An 18089-nucleotide genomic window follows, 5' to 3' on the forward strand; every position below is an offset into this window, starting at 1 on the left:
ACCAAACAACAGCTTTTATGGAAATAGTAAAGAAATAATTAGCAAAACTTCTAATCAAACAGCAAGAAAACATTACTGCTGACAATTACACTTCCCTCAATTATGCAAGTTTTCCAGATCCATATACTTGCCACTGCTTGGAGCATTTGTGTGGTTCTCTCGGTGAAGCATCCAATTCACAGCCTCACTTTGGTATGGCCTCAGAATGGGAATTAATGCAGGATGCTGCACATCCTTTCTAAGTAACTGGATATCCTGCTGATGGGTGTGTCTTACAAAGTCATAAAGCTCTTCAATATTTTGTCGCTCTAGTTCCATGTCAGATTCTTCTTCATCTTCCTCCAGCTCATCTGCATACACCAAATAATTCAAGATGCTCATTATCAATCAAATTGGGACAACATCTCAGTAAATTTTGCTGCAACATATTTAGTTAATGGATGAAAGCAAGCAAAGCAAAATGACATTTAAACATATGTCATGACTGCACCTAACTCAGCTAGCAGCAGTAGTAAACAATGAGCACTGCTTTACAGATTAATAACTGAAATAAAGTAAAACTATGTAAAAAACAACAGTAATAATAGTAATAGCAATGAAAAAGAGAGAGATTAACAAAACCCAAGAAACACAAGTGATGCACAATACAATTGCTCGCTACCCACTGACTGATGCCCAGCCCATCCCCAAGTGGTGACTGGTGGTTCCCAGCCAACTCTCACCAGTTTATAAACTGAGCATGATGTTCTATGGTATGGAATATCCCTTCGGCCAGTTCAGGTCAGCTGTCCTGGCCAAGCTCCCTCCTGGAGTCTTTTGCATCTCCTCACTGGAAGAGCAAGGACTGAAACTGCGGAAAAAGTCCTTGACCTGGGGTAACCATTACTCAGCAACAAGTAACACATAATTGTGTTACAAACATTATTCTCACACTGAACCCAAACACACAGCACTGTACCTGCTACTAGGAGCAAAACTAACTCTATCTCAGCTGAAACCAGGACAGCTGAAAGTTAATCGTAGGGTGCTATGGCGATCACAGATGTATACATAATCAGAAAAGCTCTTTCTTTAGAATTTAGGTATAGAATGACCAGATCTTATTTATTTGATAAAGACCTTCCACTAAACATTTTCAACTAGTACAGAATCACAAATATCTCACATTTCACATTTAAATATTAATATGGGTCAATGACCTTACAGAAAGGAGAAAACCATAGTGAGTTGTCAAGCATTTGTCATTCATTTTTTATGAAATAAAGTCTTTCTTTATAAAATAACACATTTTAAAAAGCAATACAGGAGATTCCCTTCAGAGAGCTTTCATGTTAAACTTAAGTTATCCATCTGGATAAGAAAATTGTAGCAGTAGGACAACACTTAATTCCCACTACTTGCATCATTGCAAAAATTCAGACAAGGCATACTTTGGAAATTAAAAACCCACTTCAAGAGAAGTATGCACCCTTCAAGACAGAAGGCCTACCCGTTTTTTCTACCCTCTAGGAAAGAAGACTTTGTGTTTATGTATTTTTCACAAAATTTGGATATATGGGCATACAAAGAACTTAAGCACTGCAGACCAAAAATTCATGAAAAATTCAAGGGTCAGCATTCTAGGAAACTGACATAAAGTGAGAGAACAAAAAGACTTAGAGGACAAGTTTTTACAGTGTTTTAGTTCTCAAATTAAAAACACTGGCACCAAAAAAATACAGAAAGATACTAACCCTAGCTAGCACTGGAGACAGTCACCTTGCAAAATTTTTCTAAAAAAAAAAAAAAAATTGGAAGCAAGTCAGAGCCATCATTTCCAGCATAAAGTGACCTTAAAGTGACCTTAAAAACTCTAAAACAGCTAATGACAGGCACAATTAAATGAAATTATAATTCCTGTGTCTTGGGCTAGCAAAGAAGAGAGGTACCTGGCACAAACACTAGAGAACTTAATACTAAAATAAGGTTTGGGAGCTGCTAATAGGCTCTTTCATGAAAAAAAAAAAGCACCCTTTCATTCAAATGGATGGTGAAGGTGAAGAACAAAATGGTGTGCCTAAGTATGGCAGCCATCAGTGCTTTCCCCTAATCCTTTTAAATCAAAGAAACAATTCCAGTGCTTCACAAGGGAAAAGAGAATTCTGAAAGACATTGAGTTTATATATAGTCATGAAAACTATATACATATAAGACTTCCAGTGTAAGCCAGGCAATCAGAGTACACATGTGGGGTTATTAATATTATGGCCAAATGAAAAGCACCAAGCAAAGCACTCAGCTTTATATATTAAAGAAACCATTCAAAGGCATCCTCTAACACACATCCTTCATTTTAGGAAAATAGCAGAAAATTAGAATGACTGCAAAGTATAACTTCAATCAATGAATTCAATCTACAGTGACACCTATCATTATACTTGCTAAAATCACATTTTTCAAATCTCACAGTTTTAAGCATAATAAATTGATTTCTATATAAACTAAGTCGATCCAGAATTTTACAGGGGAGCAAAGACTACAATATACTTTAGAGCAATTTTTTTTCATACAATTGGGTATTTTTTGTCCACACCTTTCTTGTTTTGTTCATTCTTTCAAAGATTTTTTTTTCCCTGATTAAATGGTTCTATGTACCACAGGGATTTTTTAAAGGATGCTAGGGAAGTTTACCCTTCTCTCAGTTACTTATTTAACAGTGAATATTTAACTATGCTTTCAATCATTTCAAAATGTAATTCAAAGACACAGGTTTCATCTTAGTCTTTTTTACATTTGAGAAACAGATGTATTGTACTATTTAAAAATTCAGTTTCTCTGACACTTTTCAAGTACTCAATTCCTTCAACGACTGAATTCCTTCAAGGACAGTTCTGCTATTGCACCTGAAGAAGGATCTTTCCATTTCCAGATGGCTGTACCTGCATCAATGAAAACATAATCTTTTTCCCCATTATTCTAGATTAATAGAAAACTTGTTGCTTTGCATTTGGTAGTAATAACATATACAAATACCACAACCATCTTTATACAAAGAATTTATTCTTCTTAAGAAAACTGAAGGCAAATGTTATGTAATATGACATTGCCAGCTACTATAGCTCCATGACACTGTAAACACTGGGAAAACAAAACCCAAACCATTTACCATTCACTAGAACAAACAGCAATTAAACAGACATTTTAGTCTCCTTTTTTTTTATTTTAATTACAAAGACTATGGTTTTTTTCATATTAAGAAAGCAGCTTGCTGGATCTTTAAGTAATTTATGTCTCTGTGTTCACTGAAGCTACAAGCAGCATGCAATATTATATGGTAGATATGGGATACAAGCTATTATAAAACCAGCTATTTATTAAAGCAAACAAAATAAATCTCTGCAAACAATTTCCTAAAAAAAGTATTTAACTCTACTAATTAATTCTGCTAACTCATGAAGCTTCTCCATATTCTGTACAGTGAGTGAACCATCTAGGGAAGATGTCCTGCTGGATGCATTGTTCATGAACAAAGAAGGGCTGGCAGGTGATGTGATGACTGGAGGCTGTCTTGGGCACGGTGATCATGAAATGACAGGTTTTGGTTCTTGGAGAAGTAAGGAGGGGCGCCAGCAGAACTGCTACCTTGGACTTCAAGAGGGCAGACTTTGGCCTGTTTAGGGGTGTGGTTAACAGAGTCCCTCAGGAGGCAGTCCTGAAAGGTAAAGGGGCTGGACATTCTTAAAGAATGAAATCTTAAGGTACAGGAGCAGGCTGTCCCCCCGTGCCAAAAGATAAGGTAGCAGGGAAGACCAGCCTGGCTGAACAGGGAGCTTTGGCTGGAACTCAGGGAAAAAAGAGAGGTTATGACTCTTGGAACAAGCAGCTGGCAACTCCAGAGGACTACAAGGATGTGGTGAGGTTACTGCATTCAATTTTGGGTCCCTCACTACAAGAAAGATACAGAGATGCTGGAGCATGTCCAGAGTAGGGCAATAAATCTGGTGAAGAGTCTGGAGCACAAGTCTTATGAGAAGTGGTTGAGTTAGTTGAGATTGTTTAGTCTGGAGAAAAGGCAGACAAGGGGGGGTCACAGTATTCTCTACAATTACCTGAAAGGACAGTGTAGTGAGGTGGGGGTCAGTCTCTTCTCCCAAGTAACTGAACAAGAGGAAATGGCTTCAAGTTGCACCAGGGGAGGGTTAGATCAGATATCAGGAAAAATTTCTTCACCAAAAGGGTTGTCAAGCTTTGGAACAGGCTGTGCACGGAAATGGTTTAGTAACTATCCCTGGAAGTATTTAAAGAGGCACAGTATTGGTCAATAGGATGCACTGAGATTCTGGAGATATCCCTGGAGGTATTTAAAAGATATGTGGATGAGGCACTTAGGGACATGGTTTAGTGATGGACTTGGCTGTGCTGGGTTATAGGTTGGACTCAATGATCTTAAAGTTCTTTTCCAACCTAAGTGATTCAATGATTCTATGATTCCATATTAAATATTTTGTCACTTTTTTTTTTTTTTAGATTCCTTACTGCATCTATGCTATGCTTGCCATAACTTGAGATGTAATGCCTACCACAAAATCTCAAAACAATGTCTAGAAGGATATTAACGGAATGAGTACATAGAGGAAAACAAATATATAAAAATAATATGTAGGGATTCAGAGGTCATGTCTCTTATTTGTGTAAAACTTTGTGCACAACTCCATCAACACAAGAATTTGCTTATCAGTGGGAAAAACAAGAAACCTCATCTTGGAATGTTGCTGCATAGAGTTCACTTTAGATGGATACTGACAAGTGTTCAAATACATAAGTACAAGCAATTAAAAAAAATCAACTATTTCTGTTAAACAGGTGGATTTTAAACATGATTAAGTTGCTAGAAGTGCTTAAAAGGAATACATTCATCAGCATCCAATCAAGGCTATATTATTTAATGCTACATCAATAAGGAGGTGCTTAAAAACTGTTAGAAAATGAAACTAGTTTCACAGTGTGTAATCACCTGGGGTCTTCCCCCACAAATATTGTTCATTTGTGTGACACACCTTTTCTGAATTCAGAGCACAGCATAAAGCACACTGTGGACTTACATAGTGGTTTAACGATCCTGTTTTGTTCTCTAATACTTCCAGGATAACTGTTTACCTTTGATTTGGTTTGACTAGCACTGAACACTAAGGTGATACATTTACTGAGCTCTACACCTACCTACTCAACTACAACCCAAGTTGCAACAATTAGCAAAGAGGCCATAATTTTTTTCTTCTGCATTGCTCTGTATTTATCTATTGAATTTCTACTGAAGCTGCACTGCCTAATCTGCTTGCAAGCTTTTAGTTGTTGTTCATCTCTGTTATGCTGAATAATATATTTAAACTTTGTTGATAGCATTTCACCAATTGCTCTTTTTCTCAAAGCATACATTAAGCTGCACATGGCTTTGTAGGACTTGACTGGTGATTGCCAATAATTTATTTCTACTCTCCACAACAGCTATTTTACTTAGCCATTTAAACAGCATTCATCAGCATAAAATCAAGACTCTCTTGTTATTTTATGCTACACCAAAACGTACATGGTGAAAAACGGTCAGAATATTTACCATTTGGCAACACAGCTGCTTTATGAACCTGAGCTGGTTACATGGCTTCTGAAAAGTTAAGACATAGCAACTAGCAACCCAATCACTCACATCCACATTCTTGCTCCAGTAACTTTGAGGCTCATGTCTTCCCTTCCAGCAAATGCCTTTTCACTTGTAAGCAGCACTGAACCATGTAGTCCATAAAAATATATCCTTTAGAGTAGTGAAGACAGATGCCTCAGATTCCAGCAAAAATTTATTCTGGATCTCAGAATAAGTCACTGGTCATTTTCTTTGCAAACAATCTCTTTCCCCAACTCTTCCTCAATGAGAAGATATGCAGAGAAGAAAAATGTGCTTTCTGCTATAGCATTACTTTATTTCAGCATTCTATCATATGCCTTAGTCATCTCAAGTCTATGAATTCTCTGGTAAATATTCTGCTTCTAATGCATGTATGATGCATTTCTCCTAATACATTTAAAACCATTACTATTCATTTCTATACCTTAAACTATTTATACTTCAGACCTCTTGGATCTGCTTTATTGTGCTTTTAAACTTACACTGACATGTCTGTGTCAGATTACTTCAGTTTTGGGAAGGATGACTTCTTATGTGCAATATCTTCCCTTCCCCACATACTTAGCTATACTGGCCCATCCCTTGGTACACCTCAAGTCTCTTCTTACAGTTCCATGTTTGTTCTTCGCAGCAAGTAAGGATGTTCAGATTTTATTCTGTTAGCATTCATTTTAAGCTTCTCTTTAGCAAGTTGTCTAATTTTTTACACAATTCTGCCTTTTTAAATTAAGTACAATTGTATGGGGGTGCTAGGCTTCTCTTGCTTCTGCAAGAACCCTCAAACTCAGAATACTACAGTCACTGTTATTGAGTCAGTCTTCAGCTCAAATTTTGAATCAATACTACACTCAGGAACAAGACTGGTTTTATTCACAAGTTTCCTAAGCCATCATTTATCACTCTATAAATCTGTATTGCTACTGACTCTATTCTCGCAAACATATCTTCAATTCCAAAATGACAACAAGGCTCAAAGTTGTAAATCTTTAGTGGTATATTTTCAGAACTGTCATAAAGCTGCATTTTGTAGTGGTTTACATTATAACTGTTGTACAATATAAAACACACAGAAATCTATTCCATAGTTTTGTGATAGGCACCAACCTGGGAACAAAACTTTTCCAAATTTAATTCCTAGTTTTTTTTGAATAGTTCCTGTGTAACTCGGAGAAGCTACTGTAGATCTGTTCAACCAACCCACAAGAATCAGTGAAAACTGTATTTACCCCCAAAAAGGTAAGGACTCAAACATCTCTGTGTTTCAGTGCCTTAGCTGTACAGAAGAAATATTATCACCTCTAATTTCAGCATAAACTAATTAGCATATGATTAATGGTCAGATAATAATATTGACATACCTAATAACATTACCTTGAAAGTAAAAGTCAGTCTAGATGGTAGGAATAATTACCATTTTTCCTTATATTTAAAACTACCACACAAGACACACTTTAATAACAAAAACTGTTTGTCAACAATCAGCTTTTTTGCATTACCTGGAATTAAAAAACTGTAGAACTTTTCCATGAGTTTTTGAATCAACTGATTGGCTTTTTTGGGCCTTCCACCTCCATCACTGAGAAACTCTGGTTTACTCAGCCCAGCTTCAAGAAGGTAAATTCCAACCTGTGAAAGGGTTAATAATTTAATTAGCTGTTAAAATTACAAGAATATTATAAACAGAAGAAGAACATGAAAATAACACCAGTGCTTTGAAAATCAGCAAGTATAGACAGATATAATAAATCTACTAAAAATACCATATAGAGGAATTGTAACTAAAAGCTTCTGTGATTCCTTTGGGTAATGCATTGCTAATAGTGAAAAAGTAAAAAGTGATTTTCAGAAAAAAACACACTGAAAACATTACAAAAGCATGTAGAAACTATACATTTTCATCACATTATAAAATATATGGCAGCTGCCAGACTTTGTTGTTCAGAGGTTTCTATTTTACATTTCAAACAGGAAAACTTTCAAAATGTATACAAATGCATACCTTTAAAGTCTGAGCCTCTCCAGGTCTTTGATAAAGTCCAATTATCTTTTTCTTTTGCAACCATCTCAAGCCTTCCAATATTTCACCACTTAAAGTTGGTTCCACCAAAATACGTTGTTCATAAGCACCCAGGTATTCTTTAGTTTCATTACTATACTCTTCTTCACTTCTTTCATGAACACAGACCTGCAGCTGATCGTCAGAGTCTCCTCTCATTATAGTAAAGCTTCTTTCATGGAATTCGTCAGCTAGAATTTGTTCAGAAGGAAGATGTAGAGCAAATTCTCCCAACAAAACCTTCCAGGACCCATCTGCACGGTATGGCAAGACTATAATATTTAGCTGTACAGACACAGGAGTCAAGATGGAATAAGAGTCTTCTTCATCATTAACTGTCAAAAACTTAACAGATTTTGAGCCACTGCCTTCTTTTTGTACAAGATCTTCATCAGTGCTATCATCATTTATAACAATGAAGGATGCAGAAGTGCTTGGAACTGGAACATGGTCCTCATTAGTCACTTCATCATCTAATGTTACTATCTCATTTCTCCGGTCTTCATGCATGTTCCAGCAGAGCTTTTTCTTCTTCTCCTCATCTACTTTCGATGGAGGTGCGCGTTTTCGTCGACTACTCATTTTGTTGTTTTCTCAACAGTACTTTCAGTCCCTGCAAAATGAAGTAAATCAGTCAGCAATAAGCATTATAAAATCAAATGCCCACACTAAAATTTTACCATGCAACAGTAGCTAAACTTGCAAAATGTTCAGACACAAATATATGCAGTAAAAACTCTAATTGTTCAAAAGTATTAGTTTTACAGAGCCTCTCCTATTCCTGTGCCATCACACAAAACTGGACATGAAGCATTGCCTTGTGCTAGATCTTATAATTTTGCCAGACAGCGACAGACAGAGATCAACAAGAATGTTTCATTTCACAGCTGTTACTCAGACTCTGTGGGACAGATATAAACCAAGAAGCAAAGGAATCCTCAAAGATGGGGGTGGAGGGAGACAGCAAAAGAAACTCCACGAACAAAAGTGCAGGAAGTACAGGAGATCTGGGGGCGGGTGTGGGGAAAATACACAAAAAATTCCTCTTTCCTTTCAAAGCCTACATAGGCATGAAATTTTAAGCAAACTTGACACAGGGCTAGTCTGAAGCTGCCATTACATAAAATATTGTTTAGAGCCTAAGGTATCAAGCTCTGTCCTTCAAAGTCCCCAGTGACCTTCCTACTAGTATTCAATACTTTATTTTCCCAGAAAACTGTGCATCCTGGGACCTGAATACACAAACTGCTTACAGAAGAGCCTTTAGTTATTCTACTGCATTTCAGTGGGACCAATCATCAAACTAAATGGATAGTCTTATTGATTTTGACTAACTGCAAAGTCAAGTCAAGATGCACATCCAAATTCTTGACTAAACCTGGGCATAGAACAAATTTTGTGGATAAAATACCAGAAAATAAAGTACACATGCTAAACAATACATAGGAGGAAGCAGATTATGGAATATTAGACCCATCTGAGAAACTAATAACTACATACTCAAAACTACATGCTCATAATTAAATACTAGAATAAGTAACTTTCTTTTTAAAAAGAGACTTTTTATAAGGAGCCTGAAACCAATAGATCTATGACCTCATTTTATACTCTGTCAGTAAAGACGGGAAAATATTTAGATATCCGTGTCAATTCAGCTTCTGCATAAAACTTATAAAGGAATGTAGGAAGATGAGAGGAAAGTATTCCAAGCTACTAAATCCAGTATACCACATCCTAATGTTAAAGGCATTTCTGCTGGAACTCTTATAACTCTGAATAATTTTAGAAGGGTCTTGAGGAAAAAAAAAAACAACCAAAACCAAAACAATAAACAAACACTATTTGATGATTTATGAAAGCCAAAGGAAACATCCTGGAATATAGAAATCTTGCCTGTTTGAATTTCAAACACAGAATCACAGAATCAATTAGGTTGGAAAAGACCTCAGAGATCATAGAGTCCAACCTATGACCGAGCACCACCATGACAAGTAGACCGTGGCACTAAGTGCCACATCCAGACCTTCCTTAAACACCTCCAGGGACGGTGACTCCACCACCTCTCTGAGCAGTCCATTCCAGTGTCTAATCACTCTTTCTGCGAAGAAATTCTTCCTAATGTTCAATCTAAACCTCCCCTGGCATAGCTTGAGGCCATGTCCTCTCGTCCTGTCGCTGGCTGCCTGGGAGAAGAGGCCGATCCCCACCTTGCCACAACATCCTTTCAGGTAGTTACAGACAACAGAATTGAGGGAAGGCGAGTTTTTCAAAGTAATGCCCATGCACACGAAGCGATGCTGACAGTAATCGGAGTCAACCCTGACGGGAGCAAACACCGCACTTAACCCAGAGGCAGAGGGATCCCTAGGGCATACCGGAATGCACGTGGACGCCAGCCTGGGCACCGCACTCTGACGAGCAAAGCCGGAGAACCGCTCTGTGTGAGTGAGAGGCGTTTAAAACTCCCGCGACCTGGAGACGACCGTGCCCACACCCCGCAGCAGCAGCACCCCTGCACAGCGGGGCCCGTGAGGCGACCTGGGGCTGAACGCTGCACCGAGCGCCCCAGAACCCCGGGCCAGGGGCCTCCCCCCCCGCGCCCCACCGCCGGAACGCGGGCACAGCTCGTTGTCTCGAGCGAGGAAAGTGACTTGAAGGCTGGGAAGGCGAGGCCAGAGGGATGAGACACTTCGCGACAGCCCCTGGAGGGGTCCACGCGGCCGCGGTGACCCGGCCCCGCCGCACCCCCGGTCACCGCGCAGCTGGCCCGCGGCACCCACTGCTCCCCGCACAGGCGACTCGCCCAGGCCAGGGGTCGCCCAGCCCCGCCGCCCGCGGCACGGCCGCTCACCGCCCGGGTGGCGACCCCTCGGAGCCGCGAGGGTGATGGGCGAGGAGAGCGGGGCTCGGAGCCCCGGACGTACCGAAGCGGTGACGCTGCGGCCCCGGCGGCCGTGGCTGCTCCCGGCTCGGGCGGGGGCCCCCCGCGCGGTGGCGGCGGCAGCGGCGGCGACGGGGGGGGGGCGGGGCGGGGGGGGGGCGGGGGGAGGGGGGCGGTGCGGGGGTCGCGACCCTTCGGCCCCGGGCGGTGCCCGACGGAGCCCCCGGCGGGGAGCGGAGGGCGGGGTCAGTGGGGAGGGGGCGGGCACGAGAGTGCGCGCGCACCCGCGCCGGCCGGCCGGCAGCCAATGGGCTCCGGGGACAGTGACATTTGCTCCGCCCACCCCGCGCGCCGGCGGAAGAAAGCAACAGGAAGAGTGGAGTGCAGCGCAGGCGCAGTGGGTGCACCCGGGTGAGGGGGCGGGGAAAACGCCCTTGCCCTCAGTGGGGCGGGGCGGGCGGGGCACGGGCTGTGACATCACAGGCGGTGGGCGGGTGCGGTGCTGGGAGGTGGATCCTCAGGGAGGAGTGGAGGTGAGAAATCGTGTGTGATCCAAGTAGTGCACGGGAAGTTTCTCTTGAACGTGAGGAAGAACTGTACTGTGCGGATGACCGAACGCTGGAACAGGTTGCCCAAAGAGACTGTGGAGTCTCCCTCACTGGAGGTACTCAAGAACCATCTGGATGCAATCCTGTGCCGTCTGGTGTGGGATGACCGTGTTTGAGCAGGGGGATTGGAGCAGATGACCCACTGTGGTCCCTTCTGACCTCACCCATTTTGTGATTCTGTGGGTGAAACACCTGGGAGGAGAGAGGACACACTAAGGGCTGTTAAGACTGTGTGAGAAGAGCAATGTAAAGAGTGAGTTTCTGGTCTGTCAGCACTGCGGAAAGGCAAAATCAGGTCAACCAATTTTTAATGATAAATACCACTTCAGTAAAACCTGTGAAAATATTTAATCCTCTCATGAAGCAGCTGAAGGACTGCCAAGCCAGTGGTTTAGAGTTCCCTTAGGAGGCTTTCTGTCTCCCTCCTAAAAGAAGATCTTGATAAAAGACCCTAAATTTTTATTTTGTTTTTTAAATGGAGTTCTTTCATTTCTGGATGTGCCTTTTGGGATTTAGCTATTATGGAATCAGAATCAATAGGTTGGAAAAGACCTCAGAGATCATCGAGTCCAACCTATAACGGAACACCACCATGTCAAGTAGACCATGGCACTAAGTGCCACATCCAGTCTTTCCTTAAACACCTCCAGGACAGTGACTGTCCTGGAGCAGTCCATTCCAGTGTCTAATCATCCCTTTTGTGAAGAAATTTTTCCTAATGTTCAACCTGAACCTCCCCTGGCACAGCTTGAGACTGTGTTCTCTCATCCTGTTCCTAGTTGCCTGCCAGAAGAAGCCACCCCCCACCTGGCTACAACCTCGTTTCAGGTAGTTGTAGAGTGATAAGGTCACCCCTGAGCCTCCTCCTCTCCAGGCTAAACAAGACCAGCTTCCTCAGTTGCTCCTCATATGACTTATGCTCCAGTCCCCTCAGCAGCTTTGTTGCCTTTCTCTGCCCTTGTTCCAGCACTTCCATGTCCTTCCTGAAGTGAGGGGCCCAGAACTGGACACAGTACTCATGGGGTGGCCTCACCAGTGCCAAGTACAGGGGGAGATCCCTTCCCTGATCCTGCTGGCCACATTATTTCTCATACAGGCCAGGATGCCTATTGATTCAATCCATAAGATAGTGAGCGGAAGAAGTTATGTACTTCTCTAGGAAGTGATGAAGCAACCTTGTTTCACTCCCTCATGGTATGCAGCCATGTGCCTGGGTAGGTAGCTCCATCTAAAGGTAGGACATCCAGGTTTATGTTGCAAGATGTGAACATCAAATCTTCTCATCCTGAACTTGATGACAGGAGTCAGGACGGGCAGAGGACAGCAACTGCCATCATGGCTACTGAGGCAAAGGGTCATGAAAGTGCCATGCTGTCAGTCCCCCTACATGGGACCTCAAAGGTGTGACTCCTCATGCAAGTGTCCTGCACCTGCTGTTGATGACCTGATGCTGTGAGAAAGTCCCACAAGTGACTGCTGCTCACTCTCCTCCACTTAATGAAGTCTGGACTCAACCAACAATGGGAAACGAGAGAAAATCACACACTTCTAGAATCCTTATAGAAATAGCAGACAACAATTCATGATTCAGTGACCTCCATTCGCAGGCTTATTCACAAGGCTCTTCACAGGGCTGTGAATCTCTAGTATATTAGCCCTTGTCCTTTAGTTAGCTTTTCTATTTCTATGCCTTCTATTAAAGATTTTCTCTCCCAGGTTAGGATTTCTGTTTCTTTGGTAGTAATGGTGGCTTTTAGAGACTTTTAATGTAAAGCACTTGTGAAACTGAACTTTTCTCATGTGTATGTCATAAAAACTGGTAAGCAAGAAATGAACCTTTCTGCTTTCAGAAGAGGGGGAAGACACACTGGCATCAAGAGAGTTCCTGTTCTGCATGATGGTATGTCTCTAAGCCTCTCTTTTTCTTTCACCCCCATTCAGTACAATGTATTTTTCTTAGTTCTCAGAATAAACAACCTTGTCATGATCCTCTCACCAAGGGAAGGAGGAGATAACAACTTCAAATGGGGTAGCAGTCGAGAGCTGACAGTTCCCAGGTAGCCATTGTCTTGGCACTGCTCAAACCTCTCCTGCCTTAAAGCTGAGAAGTCACTTCCCAGATCTCCCTGCCCACTGATCAGGTCAAGACTTGGTATCTCTTATTACTTTTCAACACAGAAAGAGGAGGAAAGTGACTCAGATTTGAAAATACCCTTGGCTAGTGGTCCAGTGAAACAACACTAGAGGTCCTTTAACAAGTAACACTTTTATTTGAAAGAAAATTCACATTTGTTAATTGAATGATAAAGGCACATGGGTAGCAAAAGACTATGTTGGTAAACCTTGCAATATCATATGAGAAAGAGAATGGTGGAAGACAAAGAGATAGAAAAGAAAAAGAGGGAGGGAGGAAGAGAAATCACTGGTCACAGAGCCAGTATTGGACCAGTCAACATGGCTCTTGGGTGTGTAAGGAGCGCTCATCCTGAAGCTCTTGGGTATACTCTGACAGAGTAGGAGGCGCACATCTTACCACAGGTGTCCCTGCTTGGGGGAGGAGAGAGTAGCAAGTCCATTGATTTGTCTTTAAGGTAGTTGTATTCTCAGCCATGTAGGATTTCAAATGCCAGTTTAGACTTTTGGAAGAAATGGATGGTGAGACTGTACTGCCGTCATAAATAGAGGTGGGGGCGCCAATTTATATATAAATGAGGGATCTCTAGAGTAACAGAAGGATTACAAAGACTGTGGGTCTAGTGAAGGGGCAGAACAGAACCATAACACCTTACCATCACTCCCTATTCCACTTGACTTACTGCAGTGATAAGGGTCATAGTCCTCCCCTCAGCACACCATTCACACTTCTCATGGAAATCTCTTAGCTACTTATGTCATGGAAATCCCTTCACCGTGTATCTCATGGCATATCTCATGGAACACCTGACTGTTATCTTGCCTGTTGTGGCTCCAATTGCCTCATTTATGAGTATTTGAGATATTTGTTGGAAGAATTCAGAGGGGTCTCCACTCCTTGTGTCCATTCTTTGTCTCGAGGAGTTTGCTTTTTTGTCTAGTGGATTGCAAACCTGTAGTTTGAGATAAAGGTCTAGACCAAGTGGAAAAATGTCCATTTCTATCCAGTAGTTAATGACTAAGGATCGTAGTGATTAGTACCTAGTAATTTCCCTCCTGTTCTGAAGAACTTCAATGCAGGAAAGAAGATAATTGCCATTTAATCTAACAAAATAAAAAGGAACAGTATAAAGAAAAGAGAATATGATGTTGTCCTATTTAGAACAGCTGAGCCCAGTTCATCACTGGATGGGTGTAACCCAAAACTGTGTATTCTCTAGCCTTCCATGTCATTTCCCAGAAACTGTTATCAATAGACTATTCACATCCTCTGCCCAGAGCAGCCTGACTCATCAGGCTACAAACTAGGTGCTAAGAGGCCTGCAAGATAGAAGGGTGTTTTTGTCCTCATGCCCATTGAGGAATCCCCCCGCCCTGAGAGAAGTACTGAGCATTCCTGCCTGAACTGGAGAATATATAATCTTGGAGTCTTGGAACTTTTTTAACCACTCGTGGGATCCAGAGGAAGACTGCAGATCACCGCTCTCAACTGCAGACCACCGCTCTCAACCAAACTGCGGACCACCACTCTCAACTGGACTGCAACCACTACTTTTCAACCAGACTGTAACCACCACTCTAGACTGGACTGCAGTCACCACTCTTGACCAGACTGCAACAGCACTCTCACCAACAGGTTTTCCCCTCTCCTTTTACTTTGGACTCAAGGGGGCCAAAGAACACCACTCTGTTCATACCCCAGGGTACTGGGTTATATATTTGGGTTTTGTGGGTTAAAACCAATTGTTTGTCTGTATAATCGTACTTACTGTATTATTTTATTAAATTGTTATTCTGACTTATAATCTCTCTTTTGAGTTGAGTTCATTTCCCCTGCTGGTTTACCTTTAAACCAGCACAGATGTAAAATGAGACCATGTGATTTTTTTTTTTGACTGCACTTGAGAACATAGCCTCCCTTGCCTATGAATAAAAATTCCCGTATGTTCTCAGTGGCAACTCTTAAATTCCAGAAAAAGTAATCAAATAACATCAGGAGACATGTTACTTAGCAAAGGGTTTCTTTTTTGAGGGACGATGGAGAAAACAGCATGTTAGTAATTTTGGTATTTTAGGGTCCTTTTCACCAATATTTTAGTTGCAAAGGCAAGCAGAAGTTTTCTAAAGAAAGTAAAAATCGCATTTATCTCCAGATCGTTTCTGGCAGAAAATGTGAATGCTTATAGTAAGCGAATAGAACTGAGGGCAGACAGGCTACATTCCCTGCACTACAATGATTGTACGTTATGCTGAAGAGCTAACTGTGCCATACTTTGAGCTCTATTGATAAAAATCACCATGTGATGGAAATGGAAAGATGGACACCAGTGGAGCCATAATATCATTCCAGTCTATTCCAGATTAATAAAATTGTAATCAGTATTCTATGCCCTGGTAGGAAATTATTTCTGTAAGTTCAGCTCTATCCAACTTCCGTAGTGTTTGGTGTTTTAATATAGCTATCATAGTGAAACTTTGAAAATGTTATCATAAAATTGCTACCATCCACAGCGCATAATAGTGCTTTGGGCAAAAGAGTAGAGGATTTAAATATTTTTTGGAGAGCTACAAAGAGTATTATTGTGTGCCAGAAGCAATCATGTAAGCCAGTAAACTAACTCTCTAGCATGCAAATAATACCATGAAGCCACAGGATGGTAAGCCTCCCTTTGTTCTTCAAGTCTTCAGTTCTGTTTCTTCAAAACAGAGAAGTTCAACACACCACTTGTGCCCTTCTGCCTCTTATCACAGCATCTCCTGGGGAAATCTATCTGCTCCCCACAGAATAACACTCTTCAGGCCATCTGTCTCGGCTCATGTGTATGCATACTTCTTGTACACCCTTGTCCATCTGCTGCTCAGCTGAGCTACATGCTGGTTTTCTGAAAACCAGGTGATACACCTGACCTCAGGACTGACAGTAGCAGCTGATCAGTCACTGGTGGGAGTTAAGCCCATCTCCCGTTTTCCAAGAGAAAAGGACAGTTAAAAAGACTATCTAAATATAGAGCAGAAAAAAAATAACCATGTCATTGCATCTAGGACATCGTCTAGAGTTACTATGCAGGATATGGAATCCAGTTCTTGGAGTTATTTAAATATATACCTAAATAAGGTGTTTTCATCACTTTAATATTCCTTTTATAAGCAAAATGGCATAAAGGAAAAGTTTGCAGTTCCTGAGAAAAAACAAGCCCTCTAATAAAACTGGAATTAAGTAAATAAAATGTTTATAGTAAAATCGGTAAAAGTATTTGGAAATTTAGGCTCAAAGTACAAATGTTGCTAACATAATACATGGCACACTGGTTTGGAGGAGAGCTGGAGGATGCTCACAATAAAGATATTTCAGACATTGTCTATGAGAGATATATTTCTTGTCAGTGAAAAATCTTGGTTTTCACACTCTGGCAAGAGAAGATTTGAATTCATACCTGACTCTAATATAAAAATTAAGGAAATCAAAACTTCTTGCATAATTCTTATCTGTGTTCTGTATTATGGATAAAAAGGGAAATAAAATTGAACAAAAAATAAAACCTGAAACAAAATTGTGCAGTCTTCTGGAACAATTTTATTTTGACCACTTTCCTCATAAAGAAGTGAGAAGTAGTCTTGGTATTTTCTGTTGAAGAAAATACAAACTTCACCAGGGATGTAATTTCTTTGATTATAAAATTAGAAGTACATAAAGATCTACAGTACTCAAGCCACACAGCAATGTATTTTTTAACACAGATGAAAATCTGCCTCCACAGATGTTTTCTTCAAGTTTAACAAAGTTCAATGTTAAAATTAGTTTATGAAGATTGATGTAGCTTCGTGGCAGAAGGTTAATAATCATTCTCTTTATAGGGTGTTATATTTAATTATCTGTCCAAAATTCACCTTCGAGCCCACTTAGATTATTACCTGACTCAGAAAAAGCAGCAGGTTTCACAGGAGGTAGGCTGTGTAGTCCACACTACCCAGCATTTGCTCCGGTTCTGGGCTACAGGAGCAGGCAGTGCTGAATCATGGACTGCATAGGGCATAAAACATCCGAGGAGATACCACAAAGCTGTCAGCAAATTGCGGAGTGCTTCAGCGTAGTTACACCTTATCTGGATGTTGTTAGCGCCAGACAGCATTTCTGATAGAGGACATTTCTATCTGCAGTATATGAGAGATACTATGTGACACTATGCCAGGAGGGAATTACAGCGAGGCAGGTCTCAGCTGGGCAGCAGAGCTGGCTGCTTTCTGCTACTGGTGGAATCTGGTCCCTTATAACTATTCTCTGAAAGGCACAGTAAATCTGGAACAGAAGAGGCCCAAGTGTGGTAGTACAAGGGTGATGCTGCTGTTCACAGAGAAATGTTAAGACTCTCTTAGAAGCCCCTAAACCCTTCCCATGTGGGTCACTGTGGGTCCCTGTAGCAAGCCTGTAGTAGAGAGGTGCCTGAATCATCCCCGAGCTGACATTATACTTTGGCCTGGGGCATTAACTCACTAAGGCAGCAACCTTAACTGATGAGAGAGAATGTTTTCTCTGGATATGTCATTGTATTTCCAATATTACGTACATGTAGGCTTATTAATCAAACTATGTTTGTGCATGTCTTTGGCCTAAAATTTAGAAATGCAATGAGCAGTGAACAATGAGAAGTTAGTTTGGGGTTCCAAATGCATGTTTGATTTTGTTCTATTGCATGGTACTACAGCAAGCCCAGCCTAGTGGGGGCTGCTGGAATGGCCCATGTAAATGAGCAG

The 18089-nt window shown here is 41.2% G+C and overlaps 1 protein-coding gene across 4 annotated transcripts in view; it reads right to left on the reverse strand.

Moving 5' to 3' along the window:
• Positions 1 to 10699, reverse strand: part of SHPRH (SNF2 histone linker PHD RING helicase) — a 61892-nt gene extending 51193 nt beyond the window's left edge. For 2 of the 4 annotated variants that reach the window (XM_017813737.1, XM_017813735.1), the window contains exons 1-4: positions 10640 to 10699; positions 7659 to 8328; positions 7156 to 7285; positions 132 to 350 (exon numbers count right to left, since the gene is read on the reverse strand). In XM_017813737.1, coding sequence (XP_017669226.1) covers positions 132 to 350; positions 7156 to 7285; positions 7659 to 8297 — 988 coding nt within the window. In that variant the 5' untranslated portion in view covers positions 8298 to 8328; positions 10640 to 10699. Of the gene's footprint in view, positions 1 to 131; positions 351 to 722; positions 851 to 1733; positions 1773 to 7155; positions 7286 to 7658; positions 8329 to 10090; positions 10165 to 10639 lie in introns of those variants that run through there. The other 2 variants (XM_017813736.1, XM_017813738.1) reach the window with 2 other exon arrangements.
• Positions 10700 to 18089: the final 7390 nt, after the last annotated feature.

The sequence above is a fragment of the Lepidothrix coronata genome, unplaced genomic scaffold, assembly GCF_001604755.1.
Source record: "Lepidothrix coronata isolate B3197 unplaced genomic scaffold, Lepidothrix_coronata-1.0 Scaffold42, whole genome shotgun sequence".
NCBI lineage: Eukaryota > Metazoa > Chordata > Aves > Passeriformes > Pipridae > Lepidothrix > Lepidothrix coronata.